At 38.6% G+C, this 26,323-nt stretch overlaps 2 protein-coding genes and 1 pseudogene across 3 annotated transcripts; all 3 read left to right on the forward strand.

Moving 5' to 3' along the window:
* Positions 1–5,263, forward strand: LOC110042606 (microfibril-associated glycoprotein 4-like). The gene is made up of 5 exons (XM_089284342.1): positions 1–402; positions 804–918; positions 994–1,408; positions 3,774–3,782; positions 3,885–5,263. Exons 1-5 carry the CDS (start codon positions 64–66, stop codon positions 4,111–4,113), a joined length of 1,107 nt encoding a protein of 368 aa, XP_089140468.1. The 5' UTR covers positions 1–63; the 3' UTR covers positions 4,114–5,263.
* Positions 5,264–10,768: 5,505 nt separating this feature from the next.
* LOC149117670 (microfibril-associated glycoprotein 4-like) lies at positions 10,769–15,591 on the forward strand (annotated as a pseudogene). Its single transcript, XR_016205895.1, has 4 exons — positions 10,769–11,841; positions 12,859–12,973; positions 13,474–13,891; positions 14,652–15,591. The product of XR_016205895.1 is annotated as a microfibril-associated glycoprotein 4-like (transcript).
* Positions 15,592–16,529: 938 nt separating this feature from the next.
* On the forward strand, positions 16,530–21,064 carry LOC110042665 (microfibril-associated glycoprotein 4-like). Its single transcript, XM_089284179.1, has 4 exons — positions 16,530–17,528; positions 17,955–18,069; positions 18,147–18,564; positions 19,778–21,064. Exons 1-4 carry the CDS (start codon positions 17,190–17,192, stop codon positions 20,004–20,006), a joined length of 1,101 nt encoding a protein of 366 aa, XP_089140305.1. The 5' UTR covers positions 16,530–17,189; the 3' UTR covers positions 20,007–21,064.
* Positions 21,065–26,323: the final 5,259 nt, after the last annotated feature.

The raw sequence follows: 26,323 nt of genomic DNA on the forward strand, positions 1-26,323 counted from the left end.
AACATTTATGCTTTCATCGCACTTTATCAAGCGTTCCTCTGTGAAGACAGAAAACTACAGAACATGCATCTCTGGATGCTAACCCTTGTCTGCACGACTGTGTACGGCATTAGCCGTATTTCACAGCCAGATTTGAAAGCTGTCAACTTTGCAAAAGCAATAGCGGGATATAAGCTCAATGGAAGCGTGATCAAGGAAATAGAAGTTGATTCTGAACTTTCATGTCAGCTTGCGTGTGTTGGTGAAGAGAAATGCCAGTCTTACAACTTTGGACCCACCAATGGCACAAATACTACAAAGAAAAACGCTGAAATATTCAGGTGTCAACTGAGCGACTCAGATCGATTTGTTGGCTTTGCAAACTTCACCAAAGATAAACAGTTTATTTATAAAGGACGCCAGGTAAAAATAAATTTCAATTTTTTAAAACATTTGAAATTTAACTTACAACCAAATGAATGGTCTTTCATGATTGCTAACACCCTAAATTTCTGCATAAAAACTTTGTCTTTAGGATGAATTGAACAAAATAAAATCCATATCAAACAATATCAGACAATTTAAGTAATATAGCTTTATTTCACTAAAAGGGGAAAGCAAGCTTCGCGCAGTGGGCTCCCATCCTATCAATGGGTCGAGTTTGTTCAGTTTGTCCTTCGGTTTTACTCCTTCCACAAAATCTGACATTTCTAAGTTTCAATTAGACCAAGCAATCAGAAAATACCGGAAGATCCAGCTTTCTTAGAGCATAATGATAACAGCGAAGGTAGCAAAACTAAAATATCAATAATTATTTTACACAGAGTACCTGTGAGACGGACAGTTCCCCTTGTGGTGACAAAGGAATCTGCATCCCCAACTATCAAGATGACACCGTGCAATGCAAGTGCAATGATGGATTCATAGGAACGCCTTGCAGTACGTAAGAACTTGGCATGCAGGAATATAGTTTTTGAATAAGGAAATGACATTATTTATTTCTTGCTTTAACAGAGCCCATCAAAAGCTGTTCCAAACTCATTCAATTTGGTTTGATATCCAGTGGCGTGTACGCAATTAGTCTAGATGGCGGCAAACCAATACAAGTGTTGTGTGACATGACCACGGATGGTGGAGGTTGGACAGTTTTTCAGCGACGTTTAGACGGCTCTGTTGACTTCTATCTTGGTTGGGAATCCTACAAAAACGGGTTTGGAGATCTGAAAGGCGAGTTCTGGCTTGGAAATGACAATCTTCACCGTTTGACAGCCACTGATGACACCATACTGAGAGTTGACCTGGAAGACTTCGATGGGAACAAAACATACGCTGAGTACACGACTTTTAAGGTGGCAGACGAGGCAGATAAGTACCGGCTTTTGATTGGAGGATACAATGGTACGGCTGGTGACTCGATGGCATTCCATAAGTAAGTAATATTTATGCATTTTCCGTATATTACGAAGGATTCGTTTTGGGCAACTGTACACTTAGCTTTTAAGGCTGCTGGCAACAATTTTCAACTTTCAAGCAATAATACTTTGGCAGGTCAATATTACCACACCTAACAATACTGATTAAAATACAATACAAGTGATTACACTGAGGTTTTCCTAGGTTTGTCTTTTGTTTTTTGTTTTTTGTTTTTATTTTTTGTTATTTTCCATTTGAATTTAACTTTAAATGCCTTCTTGTCTCAGTGGCTCTCATCGTAAACAAATAATTACACCCGGTTTTTATTTTCTTATTATTCTTTTTAATCGGCTCGGCTTTGCTTCTTTGAAAATGTAGATGTTTTGTTTGTTTTGCTTTGTTTTGTTTTGTTTTTTCTTGCCGGGCGGGAGGTCTGTATAGGGAAAAACTGTGCCCCAAATCTTGGCTATAGCCCAAGGCCGAACGCAGAAGGCCATACTCAAGACAGAGGGTACAGTTTTTCCCTATGCGGATCTCGGCAAATGTGTGTTTGTTATTATCCGTTTTCTGCGATAAATTGTTTTCTAAAAAAAGTTAGTTTGTGTACATGACTGCGTCATTGATTCGACTTACGTGTCGGTGTCGTCTACAAACCATTCGTAATGTTGCAAACTTTCGCAACGAGTTACTTAAGCACTAGACACTACAACATGCATTGAAGATTTATTTTTAACTACTTAATTTTGGTTGCGGGCAGTTCTCCAGTTAAGCTCTCCAAATTGTTTTTCTGGTGTGAAACGTTTTTTTTTCTAATTAAGTTTGAAGTTGTACTGCAAAAAAAAAATTCGATCAGAACTTACGAATTACTTTAAATAAGACTTTTTACCCGTAAATTGGATTGTAGAACCCGAAGAAATTCATCAAGCGTATTCCAAAGAAATTCTTTAAATCTAGCAACAATAAAAAAGGCAGTTTCGACTGGGATTAATTTATGATTGTACGGCGAGAAAAAAACGCAAACTTTCGCCATTGTGGTTAGTTTTGTCTTTGTCGAGGGAAAACAGAATTACACGGAACTGTTTCCTAAGGGACCAGTAATTAAGTGTTTTGTCACATAGCTGGAGGAACCTGGAGTTTAGTGTAAAGTAATGAGGCAAGGAGAGTTACCCCCAAGCCAAAGTAACCTCTGGGTAGAAAGAGAGCGAGCAACAGGTGCTTAACTTTTGCCCGCCGAATGATATTTAGATTTAGCTATTGCCATGGTTTGTTCGTTTGTTTTTTGTTTGTTTGTATATCTGTGCTGGGCACCCTGGATCTCCGTGTGAATTTAACAGTCATATTAACATAATATAATAGTTTATTCACAATTCAAATTCAAATGAAATGAAATGAAATGCGAAAAGGAGACAAAAGAGGTTATCCCTTTCGAGTTTGTCTCCTAAAATAAGTAAAAACACAAATCTACATCAGAATAGAATTCACAATAAAAAGTTCAAAAATTTCCTAAAACATTAGTAAAATGGCATCTGAGCCTGTTCATGAAAATGTTCAGAATTTCTGCCTCTGCAAAGTCTGAAGGTAAATTATTCCAATTATTTATTACATTTATAAAGAAAGAATACTTAAAACTATTTAGCTTTGCCGGCAATGCTTTAAGTTTATGGCAGTGGTTGGCTCTTAAAGGTCGAAATTCACGTGCAAACGTAAAATAATCAAATTGGTCTAGTCCGTTAAGACTGTTAATCTTCTTACAACACTCGGTAAGCGAAGAAATTAATCCTCTCTGATGTAACGTTGGCCATTTAAGGATCTTTAAGCGCTCTTCATACGAAATATCTTGGCCAGTGTTTCTGAGGGCATATCTAAATGCCCTACGTTGTACTTTCTCTAATTTAGCCCAGTCCTTTTTAAGGTTTGGCATTACACTGGAGAGCAATACTCGTGTATTGGACGTACTAAAACCTTGTATAATTTCGAGAACAATTCAGGGTTCCTCGGGCCCACTGTTCGCTGTTCGCCTTGTTTTCACATTTGTTGGTTTGCAGGCTCCATGATGGATTTGATGTGATGTGAATTCCAAGATCCTTAACGTTAGACACAGCTTTCAGCTGGCTCCCATATAGGAAGTATTCAGGCTCCGAATTATCATTCTTTTTTGAAATGCGCATTACCTCACATTTGTCGGCATTAAACCAGAGTTGCCAATTATTGCTCTAAGATTGCATTCGAGTAAGGTCCATCTGCTGTTCCTCGACATCGTCCTTAGTATCCCTCAGCACTCTATACACTTTTATGTCATCTGCAAAGAGTTTGGTTTGTGATGTAATATTTCTTGAAATGTCGTTAACCGGAAACAAGACATAAAATAGGACCCAACACAGTTCCCTGGGGTGCGCCAGACAAGGGCAAGGCAACTCGCAGGTGTGCTATTCATGATATAACAAAGAAACAATCTGTCATTTTTTTTTTTTTTTTTTTTTTTTTATTTTTAGTGGTATGAAGTTTTCTACGATAGATAACGACAATGACCAGTATAGTGGCAATTGCTCACAAATGTACAAAGGAGCCTGGTGGTACAATGATTGCCATTCGTCCAATCTGAACGGCGATTACCTTAATGGTTCACATTCTTCTTATGCCGATGGCGTAGAATGGTACATGTTCAGAGGTCACCACTATTCTCTGAAACGGACAGAGATGAAAGTTAAAACCAAAGTCTAACTCTGAACTCCGGTCATTCAACATTCCGGCACGAGAACAATTGACCATCTAGAACCGCAATAGTGTGGAACTTTCTTTTGGTAGCAAAGGCTAGTCTAGGTTACTATTTTGGATGGGTATCTAGTATTTATAACTGTAGCAAACTGTTTCATTTTTTTGTGCATTATTTATGATATTAGTTCAGAATACATTACGTTGTGCTAAGGATGGCTGCGTGCCGGAGTGAGAGGCCTGGGTTTGTATTTCAGAAGTCTGTCTGTCTGTCTGTCTGTCTGTCAGAGTCTGTCTGCCGGTCTGATCAGTGACTACATTGGCGCTACAAGATTTCTAATACGATGCTCCTTATTTCATCTTGTTCATCGCTGATACTAACTTGTAAACATGCCGAGGGAAGCTTTTTTTCTTCGCTCACTCTTTCTCGTTTGCGTGTCTTCCTTTGCACTTGTCGCCAGTCCCTTTCCATTCACATCAGCTAGATCCTAGGTGGTTTGATGAGTGTGGTATGTTGCCTGCTGGGGTCTCCCCTCAAGGAATCCTTCGGCAAAGGGAGTGGGTGAGACAAACCTGGTTTTGTAGCATGAAACGAATAGTATTACTGCTACTCCCCCCTGGATCTGATGATAGTCCACGCATGCAGTGTCATCTCCAGCATCAGGAGCCAATGGGTTATGAGTTCCTACCAGCATTTAAGAGTGATTTTCTGAGAGTGTCGAGAATCGGAAGACACTCACGAAAAATCGATTTTTCTTTTATTTCGCCAAAACATACCTTTGGGTGAACTTATTCAAGAAAAAATAGTTTAAAGTTCCAACGATTTATTTTACGGCCAAAATTTAAGAAAGTTCGAAATTTGCATATAATGGCGGTTTTCGCGGCTTAAAATGTTCAGAATTTCATGCTTCTTTACGAAAACAGCGGGGGCGTAAAAACAATCCTATGAAAACAAAACTTGGCACAAATATTATTTCATTCTTATACTTTAAAATTGTGTAATAAGTTTCTTGAAGCTTTGTTTGTAGCTTTTCAACGAAGGGTATTTGTACAGACGCCATTTGTGTCTCTTGGCAAGGAACAAATAAAGGCCAACTTTGACTAGTATAAATGGCCTCTGGTATATATCATTTGGTCAAAATATCTACATTTTAGGAAACCTTGGTTATTGTTTTTTTCACCCAAAAAGTTATAGCTCTGGGAATTAAAATGTTCTCCGTCAGTAAAATAAAATGTTACGGCATGTAAGCGAGTTCAATTTTATGCAAATCACAAGGTTAATCTTCGGAAGGCAACGGTCTAAAACAGGAAACAACGATTCTCCGTTACTTACGTTCCTTCTGCTGCTATAGAAACGATTTTAACTTCCCAGTGTCCTTGTGAGCTGTTCTGTAAAATATTTCCAGTAAAACAGCGAGCATAAACGGCCATAAAATTCGACAAGGTCGACAATGTTTATATTTGAGATGAGACACTGAGTGGCACGCACAGTCTTGGCTGTTTTCATCGTCTTGCTCAGTCGAGAGTCCTATAATAATATGCTTCGAACCGTAGTAAATTAGTTTCTCATGTCCATATGCCTAATTTCGACTCATGAGTCAATAAATCAGTCCCCGTACAATGAATAAACAACTCGAATGACCTCTGAGGTCAGGAGGTCACCTGATATGTCTTTATATTACTTTTCCCGGTTTCACATTACACACGTAACGCCATACTGAACATCACGGGATTTAGTTGAATTACGGTATTCAAAATCTCTTTAAAGACATTTCAATTTAAAAATAAAATTGAAAAAGCAACATTTTGACATAACTGTTAGCTTCTAAGATATCGTTTATAGGTGCAGGATACCCTGACATGATTTCAACACTGGATTGATCTCTTTGATGTCGACGTGATGCATAGTTTTGCGCTTAGTACCATTTGGCACACATCTAAACGTGCGCAAAGATAAATACTCAAAAATAAGAAACCGTTTATCCGCAGGAAAAGTTGGACCGCCGAAGATAATAATGTTTTAAATTCTGCATATTATTTATTCAAGTAACGCAAGCTACCTGCTTTCAGTAACGCTTCGTGTCGCTTGGCAAAAGTGACAAACTTTACTCTATGTAAATAAAGGCTTAGTTACATTTGTTTCATTCGTTTATTTTTCTAATCTGAAATTTCTGTTAAATAGGTTTAAGATTTTCTTTCCAAATTTACCGTTCAATTTCCTATCCCGGCCATATTTGAAGACATTCCTTCTCATTTGATTGCTGTAAAACTTTACAATCACATATCTTAAGGAAGTTCAATATTTGCCTTTGTCGTTGAAGGCGTCAAAAAAGTGTCAGACATTTATTATTTACTTGTTGAAGTTGTACTCTTAATAGTTTTAAGATGCGCTTGTTAATACAAATCAAACATGTTCAGTTCCTTATAAAGTTATTGCGATATCTGTCAAGAGCAGCATGACATTTTGTGTGAAAAATTAAGCAAACATTTAATACATGATCCTCAGTTACAGCAGCACAGAGTTCATCCGTTTTAATGCTAATGTGGCTTTTTTCAAGTATGTCCAGGTAGATTCTTTTACGGCGAACAGGCTTGGGTGGCACTTCTAATTTCCTTTTTCCTTTCCCACTTTCTCTTCTCCAATATATGCCTGCTCGCAGGCTAGTGCCTCTCAATACAAATGCAGATTGTATTCTGCTTTCGGGAGTATTAGCCGTTACGACTTTTGAAATTACTTTTTTGGGGAGTGGGGTGGGGGTGGATTAGCGCTACTTCTAAAACCTAATCATAACAGCAAAATTGAGCGTCATAAGTGACTGAAATGACTAAAACACAGAAACACAGGCTGTGCCGTTTTAGTTAGCAAAGGCTGGTGATATACGAGCGGCGAGAGCAAAGCTTATGTTTTTCGCGTGAGATTCACATTTTCAGCTCGTTCCTTTCGTGCCTCTAAATCACGCATTCCCTGCCAAGGGAATTATTTATCTCCACTTATGGTCCGTGTAACTGACGATGTCTGGGGATCTGACCCGGATAGTCGCTGCTTTAAAAACCACAGGCGGTGGTGCTATCCAATGGGATCGTTCGCTCCTTTGACTCACATTCGATATTTTTAACTATATACTCTTGTAGACCATGCTGAATTTTCAAAATCAGGTCGTTTTCTCCACGTTGTATCCCTGAAACGAAGTCGGTGACCCCCATTTTTTTTTTCTTTTTCTTTTTTTTTTTTTTTTTTTCATTTCTGACACAAGTAACTCATTATCTGACTGGTGTAAAAATTTAAAAAAATATATCTCCTGGAAAATTTTCGCGCGAACGTCCTCAAACACGGCGTTACGCGTGTAATGTGAAACCGGGGGAAAGTAACATAACGACATATCAGGTGACCTCTTGACCTCAGTGGTCATTCGAGTCGTTTATTCAGTGTACGAGGACTGATTTATTTACTCATGAGTTGACATCAGGCATACGGATATGAGAAACTAATTTACTACGGTTTGAAGCGTATATTCTATCATATTTTTAAAGAACTCTCGACTGAGCAAGACGATGAAAACAGCCAGGACTGTGTGTGCCACTCAGTGTCTCATCTCAAATATAAACATTGTCGACCTTGTCGAATTTTATGGCCGTTTATGCTCGCTGTTTTACTGGAAATATTTTACAGAACAGCTCACAAGGACACTGGGAAGTTAAAATCGTTTCTATAACAGCAGAAGGAACGTAAGTAACGGAGAATCGTTGTTTCCTGTTTTAGACCGTTGCCTTCCGAAGATTAACCTTGTGATTTGCATAAAATTGAACTCGCTTACATGCCGTAACATTTTATTTTACTGACGGAGAACATTTTAATTCCCAGAGCTATAACTTTTTGGGTGAAAAAAACAATAACCAAGGTTTCCTAAAATGTAGATATTTTGACCAAATGATATATACCAGAGGCCATTTATACTAGTCAAAGTTGGCCTTTATTTGTTCCTTGCCAAGAGACACAAATGGCGTCTGTACAAATACCCTTCGTTGAAAAGCTACAAACAAAGCTTCAAGAAACTTATTACACAATTTTAAAGTATAAGAATGAAATAATATTTGTGCCAAGTTTTGTTTTCATAGGATTGTTTTTACGCCCCCGCTGTTTTCGTAAAGAAGCATGAAATTCTGAACATTTTAAGCCGCGAAAACCGCCATTATATGCAAATTTCGAACTTTCTTAAATTTTGGCCGTAAAATAAATCGTTGGAACTTTAAACTATTTTTTCTTGAATAAGTTCACCCAAAGGTATGTTTTGGCGAAATAAAAGAAAAATCGATTTTTCGTGAGTGTCTTCCGATTCTCGACACTCTCAGAAAATCACTCTTAATTCCCTGGTAGTTATTTCTATATAGGAGTAGACTGAGGCACTGTAAGAACCTTAGGTTTGCACTCACTAGGACCATGTTGCGGGGACGTGAAGTGGGGAGAAACCCTTTCGTGTAAACGCATAGGAAGCATGCTATTGTTGCAGGGACGGTATACGCTCACGAAGCGGACTGAGGCATAAAATTTTGGAAGAGTAGTGCACACGACATGACGTTGGAAATTTAGCTCATTTAGTCACTGCCTCATCACGGACGAATTTAAATTAAACCAGTTAAATTTTATGCAACATTTTGCGGCCGTAAGAGAACTTTTTTTTGGCATAAAAGTGCATGTTAGTGCAACATGCCTTTTCCGCGCAACATGTCACCTGGAGTGTGTGCAGGCCATTAACTGTCTTTTAGATATTAGTACTATAGATTGTACATATCTTTATTCCCCAGGGCCCTTATGGATACCAGCCTCGTTGCTGAATGGGCTACCCTGGTTAAATAAAGTTACTTACTTTGCAGTGAAAAGATAAAAAGAATGTTTACGGTCATTCCCCAGTATTGCATTGCGCATCCCTACTGCGCATTATTTCACGCGTGATTAGCGCGCGCGCATTAAAAAATGGCGGCTTTTTTACGGCTGGACCTTGCCATACAGGTAAATCGTCATTTTCGCGCAAACGAGTACGGTGACCTATCGTTGTTTTCTGTTGCTTTGAATTGAGTAATAAATTTCTCTGTGTAAAATAAATATGGACCAGTTCTCAGTGTAGAACAAAAAACAATCGTCGGAAACGAAAATTTACCAAGCAATCGTGACTACAATCATGGTGCTATTACAAGGATTTATTGGGTATAAACAAGGTGCTGTTGCTCCTAAACGAACATGAAGACCCCTCATTTTTTGTTTCAAAATTTAAGTTCCTATAATATAAACGATCAATAGGCAAAGTTTCACAAAAATCTCAGTACAGGTTTTATTTCAGTGGAATGAACTTAAGGCTCAAGATTGGTTACTAATTTAAGTGTCCGGCAAACACAACTCGTGCTTTACTTTTCTAATGCATCAGAACGTAGTCCAGAACTTAGAACTTTATGAAGATTTTGCTTCGTGTCCACGTGAACAAAGTCACCTAAACACGAGGATACGGAGTGAGTTCAGTACATTCATACTCTGCTTAGGGTCTAGTCGGGCAGATCGAATTTTATTCGTATGATTAACGGAAGTGAAAATGTATACGGTCTACTTGATATAGCGTTACGATTGCATTACACCGGTTTGATTTGTCATTCGCACTAAACAAGTGACATGAGGCAAACCCAGGCATAGGGCCATTAATTGTATCTTGTAAGTAGGCAACTTGAAGATACTCTAAGTAATATACTGTAAACGTTTCTTAAGTAGAGGAATGGAAATAAATATTTTAAAGGTAGCATAAGGTTATTACAGTACTAAAAACAGTGTATCACAGAGCCGGTTAGGTAGCTGTGTTTTTGTATTCAGAAATTAGTGCAAGGTGAATGTACTTAACGCAATAAATAAGAAACTGACTGAGGCACTGCAAGAACTGACGTTTGGACACACTAGAGTCAGAGGGGCAAGCTCCTTCATGCACCGTTATTTTTGCGGGGACAGGACGTAAGCAGGTGCACACAAAGTGCATAGTCATGAAAAATAATTAAAGGAAGCTTATGGACACCTGCTGCTTATCTTTAAGGAGGAAAACAACATTGTTTTCATTCTTGCACGCATGGTATAAAGAAATGACATTGCAACGATATATTAACTACTGTTTTCGTGGCGATTTTTATTTGTTAAGATTTCGATTGAAAATGATCCAAATCTGCGAAGAAATCCTTATTTTTTTTTTGTATCAGAAAAATATTGCTCCTATTTGACAGTATTTGACGCCGCTGGCGTCTTATTTTCAACTCTCTTTTCGGTGTTTGGAGACGTGCTCAAACACGGTCTTTTAATTTGTGTCAGATTTATTACTTAAAAAAGCAAAATGGCAGTGATCCAAGAAAAGAGTATTGTTTACCACTAAGGAAAATTACCTCAGCTGGACCGAAACTGTGATAATAATAATGATGATAATAATAATATAGCTGTCGACAATATATCATAGATCAAACTCGTATATCGCACCCGGCACACTCAACAGCTATTTATGCCGATAGCCGAAAACGATCTCCTAAATATAAAGCTAATAAAGATTCATACTGATACTTCACACTTGGCTAGTTTATAAGGTTAACAAACCGAAAGTATTACACTCTTGGTAAAGTGTCTATACGGCCAACAGGGTTTTTTTTTTGGTTTGGTATCTCTAGTGCAAGGTAATTCCTTTTTCTGAATTCGGAATATTAGAACAACCTGCGACAACGCATCTATCAGGCATATTTATGTCGCCGAAAACTCTCTATATTACTGAAACAAACAGTGACATGAACAACTGGCGGGATTTGGCGCTTCCTGACTTGACGTCACGACCCGTTCTGGAACCCAGTCTCTTTTTTGCACTGACTCACGGTCAACTTGACTGGGCGTGGCCGAAGCGGGAACTTTAAAGCTCAATTTTAAGGCGCGTCGGAATCCAATTTTTTTTGTCTCAGTACTCTTTTACACATCATAGAGATACTAAAACTAAAAAAATCCTGTTAGCCGTATAGACACTTTAAATTGGTTATTGTTCTCCTTCCCTGGACAGGATAATAATTACCGGCTCCCATTTACACTCGTTGGTGGAGAGAGGCACTGTGAAAGAAAATTGCCTTTCCCAAGACGACATGACAACGCGCTAGTAACCCGGAGCGCTCGATCCGGAGTCCAGCCCGCTAACCATTAGGCCGCTACCGTGCTTTGCGCTGCGCAATTGCCAGTTTTGTATAGAATCCGAGTGCGTTACTACGTTACATGTTTACTCCATTCAGATCACCTTATGACAACTCTAAGTTTATAACTATAATCAATAATTAATGCTGGTCACAGAGTTATGTCCAACTCTAGTCACCAAATGCATAAGATCCCTGTCAAAGCAAAATCTAAGAGCAGGACATGTATCTACAGTGGCTTCTAGCCTCTGTAATCATTACTTCTACAAACGGACTAACAAAAATGATAACGCCAAACTTCAAAGCTGCTAACTTTGCTAAAGAAATAAGAGGACGAAGACTCAATGGAAGCGTTGCTAGAGAAAGGGAAGTAGATTCGGAGGGTTCTTGTCGACTGCAATGTGTGGAAGAGACTGGCTGTCTGTCGTATAACTTTGGATTCAATGAAAATAGGAAGAAATGTCAGTGAGCTGACAACTGAGCAACTCTGATCGATTTGTTGGCTTGAAGAATTTCACAAAGGATCATGAATTTCTCTACAGAGGAATAAAGGTAATTTTTTTTTAAAGGTATAAAACTGCACTGAAACATCGGAGAATTGAACGTGTTTGTGTTCTAACATATTTTCAGTCCCAAGGAAAACTATGAAAGAAATGTTACTCCGTATGTGTATTTAAACACTATGTATACAGCATGTATATTTTTCAAGCTTTCAAAGCTCAAACTTTCTCTTTTTAATCTATTATCAAAAAACATTTGTCCAATTATTAATATTTCATTATGACATATCTTTCGATTTAAAAATCTCTTTGTTTCCAGCCTCCACAATGATATTGTATAGTGAGCTGTTTTTGTCAATCCGGAAATACATAATAGTGTTTTCGTTTCGCGTCATCAAAATTTTATAATCTGAAGCGCCCTTAATTTGATTGCTGATTGGCTCGGCATTGTTAATCTTCGCTCAAAACTTTTCCTGCAAACGTTTATTCCTGCTTTTACTTTCATTCATTTAATACTTTGATCAGATGATACTCAGTTTGTGACACAGATAACAAGCCATTTACGGAACACGCAAACAGCTGTTAATTACAGGGGCTATGTAAAATCGTTATAATTTTGCCGATGAGCTTCGAGGAAAATATAATTGAAAGCTGTTTTGTTTATTATAGTTCAAATATTTTTCGCAACACGTGGGATCTGTTGAAAATGTGGAAATATCACTCGGATATTCCTCAATTTTAGGGGAGCTCCAGCCTGCGCGCCGAAAATGCTTGAGCGGAGCACCATTTGGTAACCCATCGAACTAAAAAAGTTTGGTTTTCACGTGATTGTCCGTAAGCCCCTTCAGGTTAGTCAATGTGAAATGTCACACTTTGTAACAGCCTCGTTCCTAGGGCTTTTGCCATAGAGTTTGGTAGGGCCGGGTTTACAGATAATTGATGGATTATCAATTGTGGTAGTCTGTAGTTTCGCTTGAATAAATTCCAGCGTATTCTTGCTGGTGACAAAAAATGTGGAAAATCCTTAGGACTGAGCTCTTTTTAACTGGGTTACCTTTTCTGAAAACAGAGCGGTTGTGAGACAGGCGGTTCTCCTTGTGATGACAATGAAGTCTGCATCCCTAACTATGAAGAAAACAGAGCAAACTGCTTATGCAGAGAGGGCTACATCGGAAAACCATGCGGTAAGCTAAGTGTCTTTATATAATTGACTCGATTAATTGATTACTTGATTAGCTATTTATAAACAGAAAACAACACAAAAGTAGAACGTTTCAAGCTGTTATAAAACCTGATGATTTCCGTTCAAAGTTACAACATTTTACTTGACTGACATGTACCTTTGGCTGTTGGGGTGCGGTGAATTCTTGGGGAACAGACTACTCCTCCACCCAGGTGTGTAAATGGATACCAGCAAATTAAATACTGGGGAGTTACCCTGCGGGGGGAGTGGAAACACTCCTAGTCACTTCGAGCTAGGCTCCAGCTGTATGGGCCATTTGGCCTGAAGCAAGCTTTAATACTTATACTTTTGTTTATCATTCTTGAAAAGAGAAGCTGCTGAAATTTGCCTTTAAATCCTTAAGATCCGCAAAATTACAACAGAAGAATTGTAGCGGCAAAACTGGCAGCACTTACTAAGCCAACATGCCATATTTCATTAATTATTTCTGTTATCTATCAGAGCCGATTGTTAAAAGTTGCTCCCAACTCCTTCAAGATGGTTTCACATCCAGTGGCGTGTACACAATCAATCCACATGGCGGCAAACCGATACAAGTGTTGTGTGACATGACCACGGACGGTGCAGGTTGGACAGTTTTTCAGAGACGTTTCGACGGTTCTGTTGACTTCTATCTTGGTTGGGAATCCTACAAAAACGGGTTTGGAGATCTGAACGGAGAGTTCTGGCTTGGAAACGACAATCTCCACCGTTTGACAGCCACTGATGACGTCATACTGAGAGTTGACCTGGAGGACTTTGACGGCAACAAAACATACGCTGAGTACACGACTTTTAAGGTAGCAAACGAGGCAGACAAGTACCGACTTTTGATTGGAGGATACAGTGGCACGGCGGGTGAATCTATGACATACCACAGGTAACAGAAATAATAATTGAGCAGTTAATGCATCGTTTTTTAAAAACAGTCATATTAGTATTCTGCTAGTTATTCGAAGACACTAGTTTAACATCTGTTTACATTATACATTATAATATACACGGCTAGTAAGTAAGTGCATGTAAGTGATTTGATGACCGTGATAAAAAAAGCGAAGGGTTAATTTGGTAACATTTATTTATTAACATTTGGGTGAATTTTTTTTCCTTTTTTTTAATTCTGTGTGAGAATAGAATTGGTGATATGATGACGTAATAGAAATAGGTTTACAAAAGAAATGTTTACCTATTATAATGTGCACAACTGGTAAATAAGTAAGTAACTCTATGACATAAGGAGAGACACCGTCGGCACACGACTCGCTAATGAGAGCAACCAAGTCAGAAAGACAATAGGTGACTCACCTGACGACTCTGGCTGCTAACATTGAGCTTAGTTTTATCGTTGGATTAAGGGTTTGCTAAGGGTTTAACATTTGATTCCTTAAGGTGCGTGTTGGCACACACTCTGGGAAGATGAAAAGGGGGGGGGGGGGACGATAAGAAGGGACAAGCTCCTTCGTATGGACACATAGGACGCAAGTTACAGGGACAGTACGCAAGCTGCTGCAGACGAAGTGGACATTGGTTCATTTCTAATTTGTAGCGTGAACAGTTTGCAAGAGCACTGCATTGCAGTGCGCACGATGCAACGCTTAAAACTGAGGTCCCTGCTTCATGACGCAGAACTTCAAAGCAAGTTTTTAATCGTTACTTTCTTTTAGTGGTATGCAGTTTTCTACGAAAAATAAAGACAATGACCAAGCTAATGACAGCTGCGCACAAAATTTTAAAGGAGCCTGGTGGTACAGTGGTTGTCATAGCTCCAATCTTAACGGTTTATATCTGAAAGGACCACATTCTTCTCATGCCGATGGCGTCAATTGGCGTGCGTTTAGAGGTATCAACTATTCTCTAAAAAACACTGCGATGAAGGTTAAAACCAAATCATGAATCTCTGGACCTACGGTCATCCAACATTCCAACAAGATCGAGAACAATTATCCCAATAGCAGCAGTTGTTTCAAATTTTATCTTCTCAAAATGACTGCAAAAGATAATCGACAAACCGGAAAAACGCCATGAAGTTCTGAGTTCTAGACTAAGTTCAGGTGTTTTTTAGTTAAATTAGTTTAGCTGGTGTGAACGGGCCATAGCATTACTGCTATCCCCCCTCCCACCCCACCCCACCCCTTGATGGGATAATAGTCCATTGAAGTGTTATCCCCAGAATCAGGAACCAGTGGGTCACGAGCTCCTGCCAGCATTTAATTCCCTGGTAGCTATTTCTAAATATGGGTAGACTGAGGCACTGTAAGAACTGAAATTTTCACACACCAGGCTCATGTTGTGGTGACGTGAAGCGCGGAGAAACCCTTTCGTGTATACGCATCGGACGCGTGTTATTTTTGAGGAGACAGTACATAAGCAGGTGCACACAAAGTGCATAGTCATGAAAAACAATTAAAGGAAGCTTGTGGATACCTGCTGCTTATCGTTAAGGAGGAAAACAACATTTTGTTTCATTCTTGCACGCATGGTATAAAGAAATAACATTGCAACGATGATTAACTACGGTTTTCGTGATGATTTATAATTGTTAAGTTTTGTTAGCTTTCGATTAAAAATGATCCAAATCCTTATTTCCTTTTGTACCAGAAAAATACTGCTCCTATTTGACAGTATTTGACTCCGCTGGCGTCTTATTTTCAACGCTCTTCTCGGTGTTTGGCATGGAGACCTGCTCAAACACGGTCTTTTGTGTCTGATATATCACTTAAAAAAGCAAAATTGCAGTGATCCAAGGAAAGAGTATTGTTTACCACTAAGGTAAAATACCTCAGCTGGACCGAAACTGTGATAATAATAATGATAATAATAATAATATAGCTGTCGACAGTATATCATAGATCAAACTCATATCGATGTTTAAAAAGATGAGCGTTGTCTAAAAGTATACACCTAGGGACAAAACGGTCTACTAAATATAAAGGTAATAGAAATTCATATTGATAATTTACAGTTGGCCAGTTTCAAAGGATAACAAACTGAAAGTATTACACCCTTATTAAATGTGACTACCACCTTTAATTCTTCACAAGCATAAAAAAACAAGTCCGTTATTGTTCCATTTAACTTCATTCTTTTGAAAGTTTCAAAATTTGGCTTTTTTAAGTTTTAATCCTGGTATTAAAGGAGTGAAAACTTATAACTTTTCTTTTGAAGAGAAGAAATAAGAACATTTTATAAAGATGCCGTCATTAATAGAAGCAGCACATAACTCCCTCGAAATAAGACACCGCTACCTTTTTGTGGTAAGCTGGTTATAGTTGCAGTGCATTGTTGATATTAGATAAATTCCGTGCTCTAACTAGGCTCACTCTGGGAATACGACTTTTCACAACAATAACAAGTTCGATGTCGGTCCAAACATTTGTAGTTCTTCTGGTTATGTGCGCGTCTCTAGTATAAAGACGGGCACAAGACGTATTATGCGTCTAGACGAACTATCTCTCGTATTGCGTCGCTCAAGACGCATTTCGAAGGATAGCTCGTCTAAACCCATAATACGTCTTGTTTTGTGCCTGTCTTAAACTAAAGACGCATAACCAGACGAACTTCAAATGTTTGTCCAAGTTCGCCCAGACGGTTGATGAGTCTTTAGTATAAAAACGGAGAGGAGGCATTATCCTTCTGTACGGATAATACGTCCTCTACTATAAAAAGGCCATTCACTTTTACAGCCATGAGAGTAAGAGAAAAGGCAAAACATACACCAAGCTCTGCTGCGTAACATGAGAAGACTTTTAATTTTAATTATGAAACGTTTTCCTACTCTATCTGTCAATAATGCAAGGCGTAGTATTGACAGTGTTTAATTAGTGAGCCTTCTAAGTTAAATAAGGGAAAATTCGCTCAAGCTTTCGTTAGCTCGACAATTAAAAATAGAAAAATATTCAACATTTCTTTCATTGCGCTTGACTATATTAAACATTGCCAAATGAGGAAATACGCATCTTACAACCAGGACGAAAGCAATCCCTGCAAGGCAAGAATAGCTACCATTTGTAACGTAACACAAGTTCACATTTTAAAAGTTCCGTGTTCTTAAGTTGTTTTGATGAAACACTTTCCAGCACCTGCTACCTCTTAGTAACCTGTTTACGCACTCATTCCATTTTCATTAAAACATTTACACTTTCATCACACTTTATCAAACCTTCCTGTGACGAAAGAACATGTATCTCTGGATGCTAACCCTTGTCTGCACGACTGTGTACGGTATTAGCCGTATTTCACAGCCAGATTTGAAAGCTGTCAACTTCGCAAAAGCGATAGCGGGATACAAGCTCAATGGAAGCGTAATCAAGGAAATAGAAGTGGATACGGAACGTTCATGTCAGGTTGCGTGTGTCAGTGAAGAGACGTGCCAGTCTTACAACTTTGGACCCACCAATGGCACAAATACTGCAAAGAAAAACGCTGAAAGATTCGTGTGTCAACTGAGCGACTCGGATCGATTCGTTGGTTTTGCAAACTTCGCCAAAGATAAAGACTTCATTTATAAAGGACGCCAGGTAAAGTTAAAATTCAAATAATATTGTAAATTTAACAAGAATGAATGCATGGTCTTTCATGATTGCTAAGACCATAAATTTCTTCATAAAAACTTCAAACTTTCAAGATGAATCGAACAAAATGAAATGCACATTAAACAATATCAAACACTTTAAGAGATATGGCTTCATTTCACTTAAACGGGTAAGCGAGGATCGCGCAGTGGATTCGAATCCGACAAGTGGATTGAGTTTGCTCAGTTTGTTCTCGCCTTCCTCAGTGGGTTACTTCTGGGTTCTTTGCTTTTACTCCCTCCGCAAAAACCAACTCTTCTAAATTTCAATTGGACCTAGCAGTCAGGACATAGCTGAAGATCCAGTTTTCTGAAAGGATAATGATAACATCGATTGAAGCAAGACTAAAATATCAATAATTATTTCACACAGAGTGCCTGTGAGACGGACAGTTCTCCTTGTGGTGACAAAGAAATCTGCATCCCCAACTATCAAAATGACACCGTGCAATGCAAGTGCAAAGATGGCTTCATGAGAAAGCCTTGCAGTACGTAAAAACATTTGACATACAGGAATTCAACTTTTGGATAAGGAAATAAGATAATTTATTTCTTGCTTTAACAGAACCCCAGAGCTGTGCCAAACTTCTCCAAATTGGTTTCACATCCAATGGCGTGTACACAATCAATCCAGATGGCGGCAAACCAATACAAGTGTTGTGTGACATGACCACGGACGGTGCAGGTTGGACAGTTTTTCAGAGACGTTTGGACGGTTCTGTTGACTTCTATCTTGGTTGGGAATCCTACAAAAACGGGTTTGGAGATCTGAACGGCGAGTTCTGGCTTGGAAACGACAATCTCCACCATCTGACAGCTACTGATGATGTCATACTGAGAGTTGACCTGGAAGACTTTGAAGGAAACATCAGATACGCTGAGTACACGACTTTTAAGGTGGCAGACGAGGCAGATAAGTACCGACTTTTGATTGGAGGATATAGTGGCACGGCTGGTGACTCGATGGCAGGGGCAGGCCATAAGTAAGAGTAATATTTAAGCATTTTCCGTATTATTACGAATGATTCGTTTTGGGCGACTGTACACTTCGCTTTTAAGGCTAGTGGCAACAGTTTCCAGCACTTTTCCAGCAGTAATACTTTGACTGGTCAATATTACCACACTTTAACAAGTGATGGTATTACATTGATAGCAAACAATGGTTGTGGTCATCCTCTGGAAATAATAGGCTGCATAGCAACGATATAACCCGTTAACCCTTAATTTTACCTTTAAGTGCATATAATTCAAAGAAGGCTTGGTGAGGCCCATTTTTTATTATATCGAGTTGTGATAAGCATTCTAAAATACAACTTTTTTCCAACATTATGTCGATAGGTTTCAGACCCACGTTAAATTTTCGAAAGTCTGAAATGTCTCTGAAACTAACATTCTAAATTTTTGGAAGTTTTTGAACTTTCTAGTTTACTCTTTGACTTAAATGTTGGCTCAGGTTTTCCTAAGTTTTTCTGTTGTTTTTATTATTTTATTGTCATTATTATTGTTATTATTTTTCTCTCAGTTGAATTTAACTTTAGATATCCTATCTCCGTGGCTCTCATCATAAATAAATAAATTAATTTTTTTTAAAAAAATCGCCTCAGTCTGCTTCGCTTCTTTAAAAATATACATGCTATATACAAGTGTTCGCGCCATTACAGTTAGTTTTGTTTTAATCTGTCGAAGGAATACAGAGCTACATGTAGCTGCTTCCCAAGGGGCCAGTAATTTTAAAATTGTATTCTCAGAAAGCTAAATTTTAGTGTAAACTAATGAGGCAATAGGAGTTACCCCTAAGCCAAAGTAACCTCTGGTTAATGGGAGAGTGGGCGAAAGTTGCTTAACTGTTGCTCACCGAGCGACATTCAGAGTTAGCCATTGCCACCTTACCGTGCTTGAATCAGCCAATAAGAGCGCGCGTTAGAATCAACTTATGTCCAGTTAAAACAAAAAAACCAGTTGAATTCCATGTTAAAGCAGAAGTTCAGATAATGCTTCTAGTCGACACGATAAGTATTGCTTTCGATGATCCTCGTTGGTGGTTTGATTGTTTGTTTATTTGTTTCTTTGTTTCCTTGTTTGTTTCTTTGTTTGTGTTTGTGTGTTGGTCACCTTGTATCTTGGTATGAATTTCACATATTGACAGATGTGCTGTTCATGATATAACATACAAACAATCTGTCATTTTTCTTTTAGTGGTATGCAGTTTTCTACGAAAGATAACGACAATGACCAGGATACTGGCAGTTGCTCACAAAAGTACAAAGGAGCCTGGTGGTACTATAAATGCCATTCCTCCAATCTTAACGGCGTTTACCTTAATGGTTCACATTCTTCTTATGCCGATGGCGTCGAATGGTACACGTTCAGAGGTTACCACTATTCTCTGAAACGCACAGAGATGAAAGTTAAAACCAAATTCTAACTCTCTGGACGCAGGGTCATCCAACATTTCGACGCAAGAACAATTGTTTATTTAGAACCGCAATAGCGTGGAACTTTCTTTTGGTAGCAAAGGCTAGTCTAGTATTTATAACTGTAGTAAATTGTTTCATTTATTGTGTTCATTATTTATAATATTTTGTTTTCGGAATACATTACGCGATTTTAGAGAAGGCTGCGCAAGCTCTTGCACACGAAGCGGATTGAGACATAAACATTTTTAAAGAGCAGTACACACGATGCGACTTTGAAAATTCACGTCATTTTGTCCTGCTTCATGACGTACAATTCAAACAAGCTGAATTGCAGCATTTTGTGGGGACAAAACTGTGTCCCAACAACAGAACTTTTTCGGAAAAACGGGCATGTCACAAGAAGAAAATTTTTACTTCAACATGTCCTCCCACCATGTTACCTAGCGTGTGTACCGGCCATTCACTGTCTTGCTCACGAACGCAACTCAATGTCCTATATAAGCTAGGGTTTGAGTCACTTGCTCCATCCGAAGTACTCATCACAGTAACCGTTAGAACAGCACCAGGTAGGGAGGGTGTCGAGAAAGAGAGCAAGGCGAGATCCCTCCCCCCAACCCTTCTTCCTGCTGCTAGTTACTCCTTCCCGTCCCGCCCTCAATTTACTGGAGTGGAGGGGTATATCGTAATTTTCGCTGGATTGCCAAATGACTTTGCAATGAAAAGATAAGGTCCCAGATTGGTTTCTAATTAGTGTTCGGCAAACGCAACTCGTGCTTAAACTTTTCTAATGCATTGGAACTTAGTCCAGAATTAACTCAGAACTTAACTTGCGTTTTTGAATTTTGTAAGTGGGCAACGTATGAACTTTATGTTTATATACTGTATGTAAAGGTTTCTTAAGTATAGAGTAATGGAAATACATATTTTAAACGTAGTAATATATACTGTAGTCTTAACAAGAGTACTGAAAGCAGTGCCAGTATCGTGAAGTAAGTTAACTGTTTTTGTATTGTTTAACTACTGCAAGGTGAATGTACTTTAAGCAATAAAGAAAAAACTTAGTCCAGTCGTTTTTTCCGTTCATTTCTACACTTAAAAGAGCAAACCGCTTAGAGGTTCTGGATTGGGATGTTGGAATTTCAGTTATCAAAATAATCTTGCGCGAATTTTTAACTTCGGTTAGCGTTTCAGCCGAAGTCTCAGCTTTTAGTGATATTTTCAAATCCCGGACCTCAGCTGTTTCTCAGTTGTTTCCCTGCTGAAGGTTAAAGTTTTGATCAGCTCACAGCTATCAGCAAAACATCAATTCAGAACCGCTATACTCTAATCTCGACAATAATTTATCAGTTATCTACTCGCGAAGTGAGCCCCTCTTCATCGGAGAAATAAAGACCAAGTAATATATACTGGTACCATTTTTCATGAGACCTGTCGAGCAACACTGTTGCACTGCCAAATTGGCTCTCGTTACCTTTTATCGATTATTGTCATTTAAATGATTTCTTACTCGAGTGTTGCGAAGCCTGTGCCTCCCACAGCGGCCTTAGAACGAACACGCGGGAAACAGTCGCCATGTTTGTTGTAGTTTTTACCGTTGTGCTGCGGGTTTCCAAAAGCTCCTACATAATGTAAGTTATTTAGCCGGAAAGAAAAGATAATTCAGTGTTTGAAAATCAGTTATCTTTAGTAATTGCTCGCGTAATCTTTCTTTTTAGCGAATCGCGTACAAAGTTCAGAAGTGTATGTGGATCAATCTTGATCTCGATTGTCGGAGTTTGTAAATAAATTCTGTTTTGAGACTACATTGGCAAGCGTCGTTGCCTGTAGCGCCCGGCAAGACAAGCTGTAGGACATATTGAGAGAGGAAGAAATGATTTTACACGTGCGCAGTACAATCTACGTCGCAAAGTCTATTATATAACAAAGGCTGACCGGCGGATCTTCGCGCGTTAACCAAGCATTCCTGTTTAGGACCTGTTTACAAGGGGAGAGGGTTACCCTAGCGAGCTGGTTACCCTAGCACTCAAACATTTCCTCTTTTTTTCTGCGTCGTGTTTACAAGGCAGCCAGAGTTACCCAGGTAGGCGGGTTACCCTGTCTGCGTGCTAGGGTTACCCTGGCAGGCGTGTTAACTTTCTCCCTTGTAAACACTCCAGTCCACTCCACTCCACTCCACTCCAGTTAACATCCCTACCCAGGTTAACTAACTAATTGTTTCCAGACCCTTTGAGTGTAACCGGGTATTTAATTGTCCCGGGTTGTAGGGTTACCCTACCTGTGAAATTTTGCTTACGATTGTAAACCCGGGCTATCTTCTGCCCTCCAGCTATTGTTAACCCACTTGCTAGGGTAGACCTCTCTCCTTGTAAACAGGCCCTTAGTATTTCTTCAGACGCTATCAGTTCCTGTGGCTGTCATGTACACAGCAAGGTTTGCCGTGAGCAACAAAGTACTTCAAAAACAGAACCGCTATAATTATCACTGATATTTGTAGTCAGTAATATTCAGATGTTTCACGGTCATCTGCCCTCAATTTGCAACAGCGAACGAGCAATCAAAGTGGCATTTTCATTTGAGTGTCAAAATTCGGAAGATTTATTTCAGTGTAAAACGTAAAAAAATGTTTATTTACACCTTTTTATAATCAATTAAGGCACCTGCAACACAGATGGAGTAACGAGCCTTACATTTTGCGTGTTAACAATCACGAAACAGTGGGACCTCTATCATACTGAAAATGTATAAGATATTGGGTAGCTTCTAGATACCTGCTGCTCAAAGCTGAAAACAACACTATTTTCATTCTTGCACACATGATGTATAGAAACAAAGAGGGTTTTCGTGGCGACGTTGTTAAGTTTTGTTAGCTTTCATCAGCAAGATAGTTCTCTTGAGGAATAAACGTGATTAACTTTCCGTTAGGAGCCGTTTTTAGTACTCAATGTGAGTTTTTATTTAGACGATAAAGCTCGGTTTTTTTCGCCCAGAGAGAAAGAAAGTTCCATATAATTTCTTTTGCGACACACATGCAATGTTACACTCCACATTAAATGGCATAACTTCTTAAAACTGTCTTACGAAAAAAGGATATTAGAAGAAAAGGCGTGGAAATATATTTTACAGATTGTGGAGCCATTTTGGATGGAGAGGTTCGGCGCCAACACGGCGAAAATAATTCCAAATGAAATCGTATGCAATTTGACTGCTAAAGCTGAAATATAAGGCAATTAAGACGAACATAAAACATAATTAAAAAATCGTTTTCTTTCTTTTTCTCTAGTTAGTTTGCTTTGTTTTCATAACGTAGTTTTAATTCTTCTTTTTTAGCGATCCCACGTGGTTTCTGTTTGCTATTGGGACAACAAATACAGGATAAGTTATGATTTTTAACTTTGTTGTGATCGGTTATCATCGGTTAATTGAATGAATGCTCAAGCGGGGTGAGGCTGCAATCGAATTAGCCACTGTAACATGACTGCAATGTCATCCTGTATACCTTGGCCTATCCCGGGGGGAGAGTACTCCCAGAAAATTGGGTGGGGGTGTGCGGCCCGCTTCCTAAAATCCTACCCTATTTATGACCAAAATCTGCGATTTATGACCTGACAAAAAAAATTTGAATTCCCGGCTGGCGAAGTTGCCCTGAACATAGTTTATGAAGAGCTCTCATTGATCGGTTTTATCGATAAAGATGAAAAAGTAGCTTCTTCTAATAAAAAAAAAAAAAAAAACATACCCAATTCAAGACTAGAGTGCAAAAACCATATAATTTGGTGTTATCAACTGGGTTGATAATGTGAATTGGCCACCGTAAAGATATTCGAAAACCATGCCCTACTTATGACCAAAATGGCCCAAATCTATGCCCTGTTTATTACCAAAACGGCTGAAAAACCATACCCTTTGGGGTCGCACATGCCTATACAGTCCATATAAGGGAGTACCCCCCACCCCCCGTGGCAAATTTAGTGATGATCACTACAACCTTTTTTCCTACATAACTTTAAAGTAGTTCTGTCCTTTTCTATTGATGTTAAGATTTCTCTACTTACTCATCTGTTACTTCAAGATCTTTGCTATCACCGTGATCTTCGTGCAAAGTGTTTTCTAAGTTATGTCGCCCTGGTTTGTCCGTCTCAAACTGAAGTTTAAATATAAACAGACTGGAACAGTCAGAAGTAAACTGTATGTTATCAGTGTATACTCTTCGACGTTTAGCAAATATATTCATCGAACCACCATCAATTGGGTGTATAACTGTTAAAACAACTGGGAAAAAGTTTGTATAACTTCTGCGGAAAATTAAAGGCCGATTTAAAGCGCGCGAAACACTATTTAGGCTTATGGGAACATTGCTTTATTTTTTCCTCTTTTTTTCAAAATTTTCAAAATTAAGTGAAGACGTAATTTATAAACTCAAGAACAACAGGGAAGATGATCCCATGTTTTCTTGATGACAAAGATAACGTAACTGTATGATTTGGTAAGGGCATTGGTTAAGCCTGCAACTAATCAATTTGTAGCAAACATTAAAACTCTCTTAGTAATCGAACAGGAAATACCGGAAATACATTTGTAACGTAGGTGTGCAAGATATCAGTTGCTCAATCATTTTACGAAAAATATCAAAACTGTCCTGGCAATCGATCATAAAATACCGGAAACGCCATCATAACTGTATGAGCCTGTCGAGATCTGCAAATAATCAGTTACTAAGGTCGTGAAAACGATCTGAATTCTTTATTTAGCTTTGCTCAGCCTTTTGAGTGAAATTTTGAGTGAGGCGATTTTTCAAAGGTTCACTAGCTTTGTTTTGACGATTAATTCTGTCAGCTGGTTAAATGAATAATAGCATGTGTCACAAAAGAGGATAAAAGGTTCTAGATTTTAATTACTATTTTCATAAAATGAAAACATTGCACAAATGATTGGCAAACCGCCGTTTCAGCTTTGAACGGCTTTCAAACGGAAAAAAAAACACTTTGAGATACATATGTTGAGCAGATTTCCTAATTTCTGTTTTTTTTTCTTTTAATTATTATTATTATTTATTTAAAAGAGCGACATTGAGATTAGCAGAAAAGGAAGCCAATAGCTCTATCCTTAACCCTTAATAACCGGTTCCAAGTTTAAACAAAGCATTTTAATTTTGGGCAATCCTGGGGCTATTGAGTGTACGTGTTAAGCCGTCAACAACAGCCAGGCTTATTTTCCTTTGAAACGAGTGTATAATCTAAAATAAATTGGCTTTCAAACCTCCCTTTTAAATACAAAAAAATTCAAAGCATTTGAAACAAAATAGCAAAGGTAAAATGACATAACACATGGTTGATTTTAACCGTCTAAATCTGCGACGCATTCATGGCAGCAATTGTAGCACGATAAGGAAGTTTTTCGGCCGTCCATAGCAATATAATTGAGAAATGCAAATCAACACCTTCCAAACTAAACTTTGGTCTTGCCACCTGCCGAGCAAAACAAATTATAAAATTTGATAATAAATTCCAAGTTGTTTTTTTAATCTTCTTGTAGTGAGTGGGGTTACTTTTCCAGTGAAGTGAATATTTCGTTGAACACTGATCGGGCATGAGGTTATATAGAGGGAACGTCCAAATGGTGTTAGCCAACCAGGAATCATGTGTACATTCTATGTCCCCTCCACGAACTTGGCAATAAATGTGCTTTTTGATCGTTTTAATTAATAACTTACTCCAAGCGTATTCCACTAAGCTGTTTCTTCTTTCACAGTTTGGGAAAAGGGTTTTAACAGTGGAATGGCGATTTTTCGAACCTCCAAGGGAAACGAAAATTGTTTCGAAAAAATCAGACCGAGAAATCGGGGGTAAAATTACAGAGTTCGACTGAGGAGAGGGAACGACTTTTGGTTCGAGTTATCGGGAGGTTCGAGAAAGCTAGGGTACGAGAAAAGGCGGGATTCCACTGTATTTTCTGGCAATTGTGTGGTAAAGCTGACTGACATGACTTCAGGCAGCGTATGGCTGTATCTTTGTAATAGATATTTATATACTTATGAATGGGCTTGAGGCTAATATAATAACCGGTGTATGCATACATAACGTTGCCTCAGTTTCTGCTTAATCCGAAATCAACGAGGGTCCATTTTCTCGTTGAACTTTACAATGAAAGTTGTGGGTAGGGTCAGGCCCAGGGCATGGATGAAGATTTGATGTTTCGGTGTCGGGCGCACGTATCATTTGCACATGTGTTTCGCCTCGGAAAAAAGATAGCGGCTAAAGTTACCGCATTGCTTCAATAATCATTAAAGTTCATTCGAGATCGGAGATTTTCACTCTGATAACACAAA

Source organism: Orbicella faveolata, unplaced genomic scaffold (assembly GCF_042242905.1).
Source record: "Orbicella faveolata isolate gen_17 unplaced genomic scaffold, um_ofav_v1 contig_1, whole genome shotgun sequence".
Taxonomy (NCBI): domain Eukaryota; kingdom Metazoa; phylum Cnidaria; class Anthozoa; order Scleractinia; family Merulinidae; genus Orbicella; species Orbicella faveolata.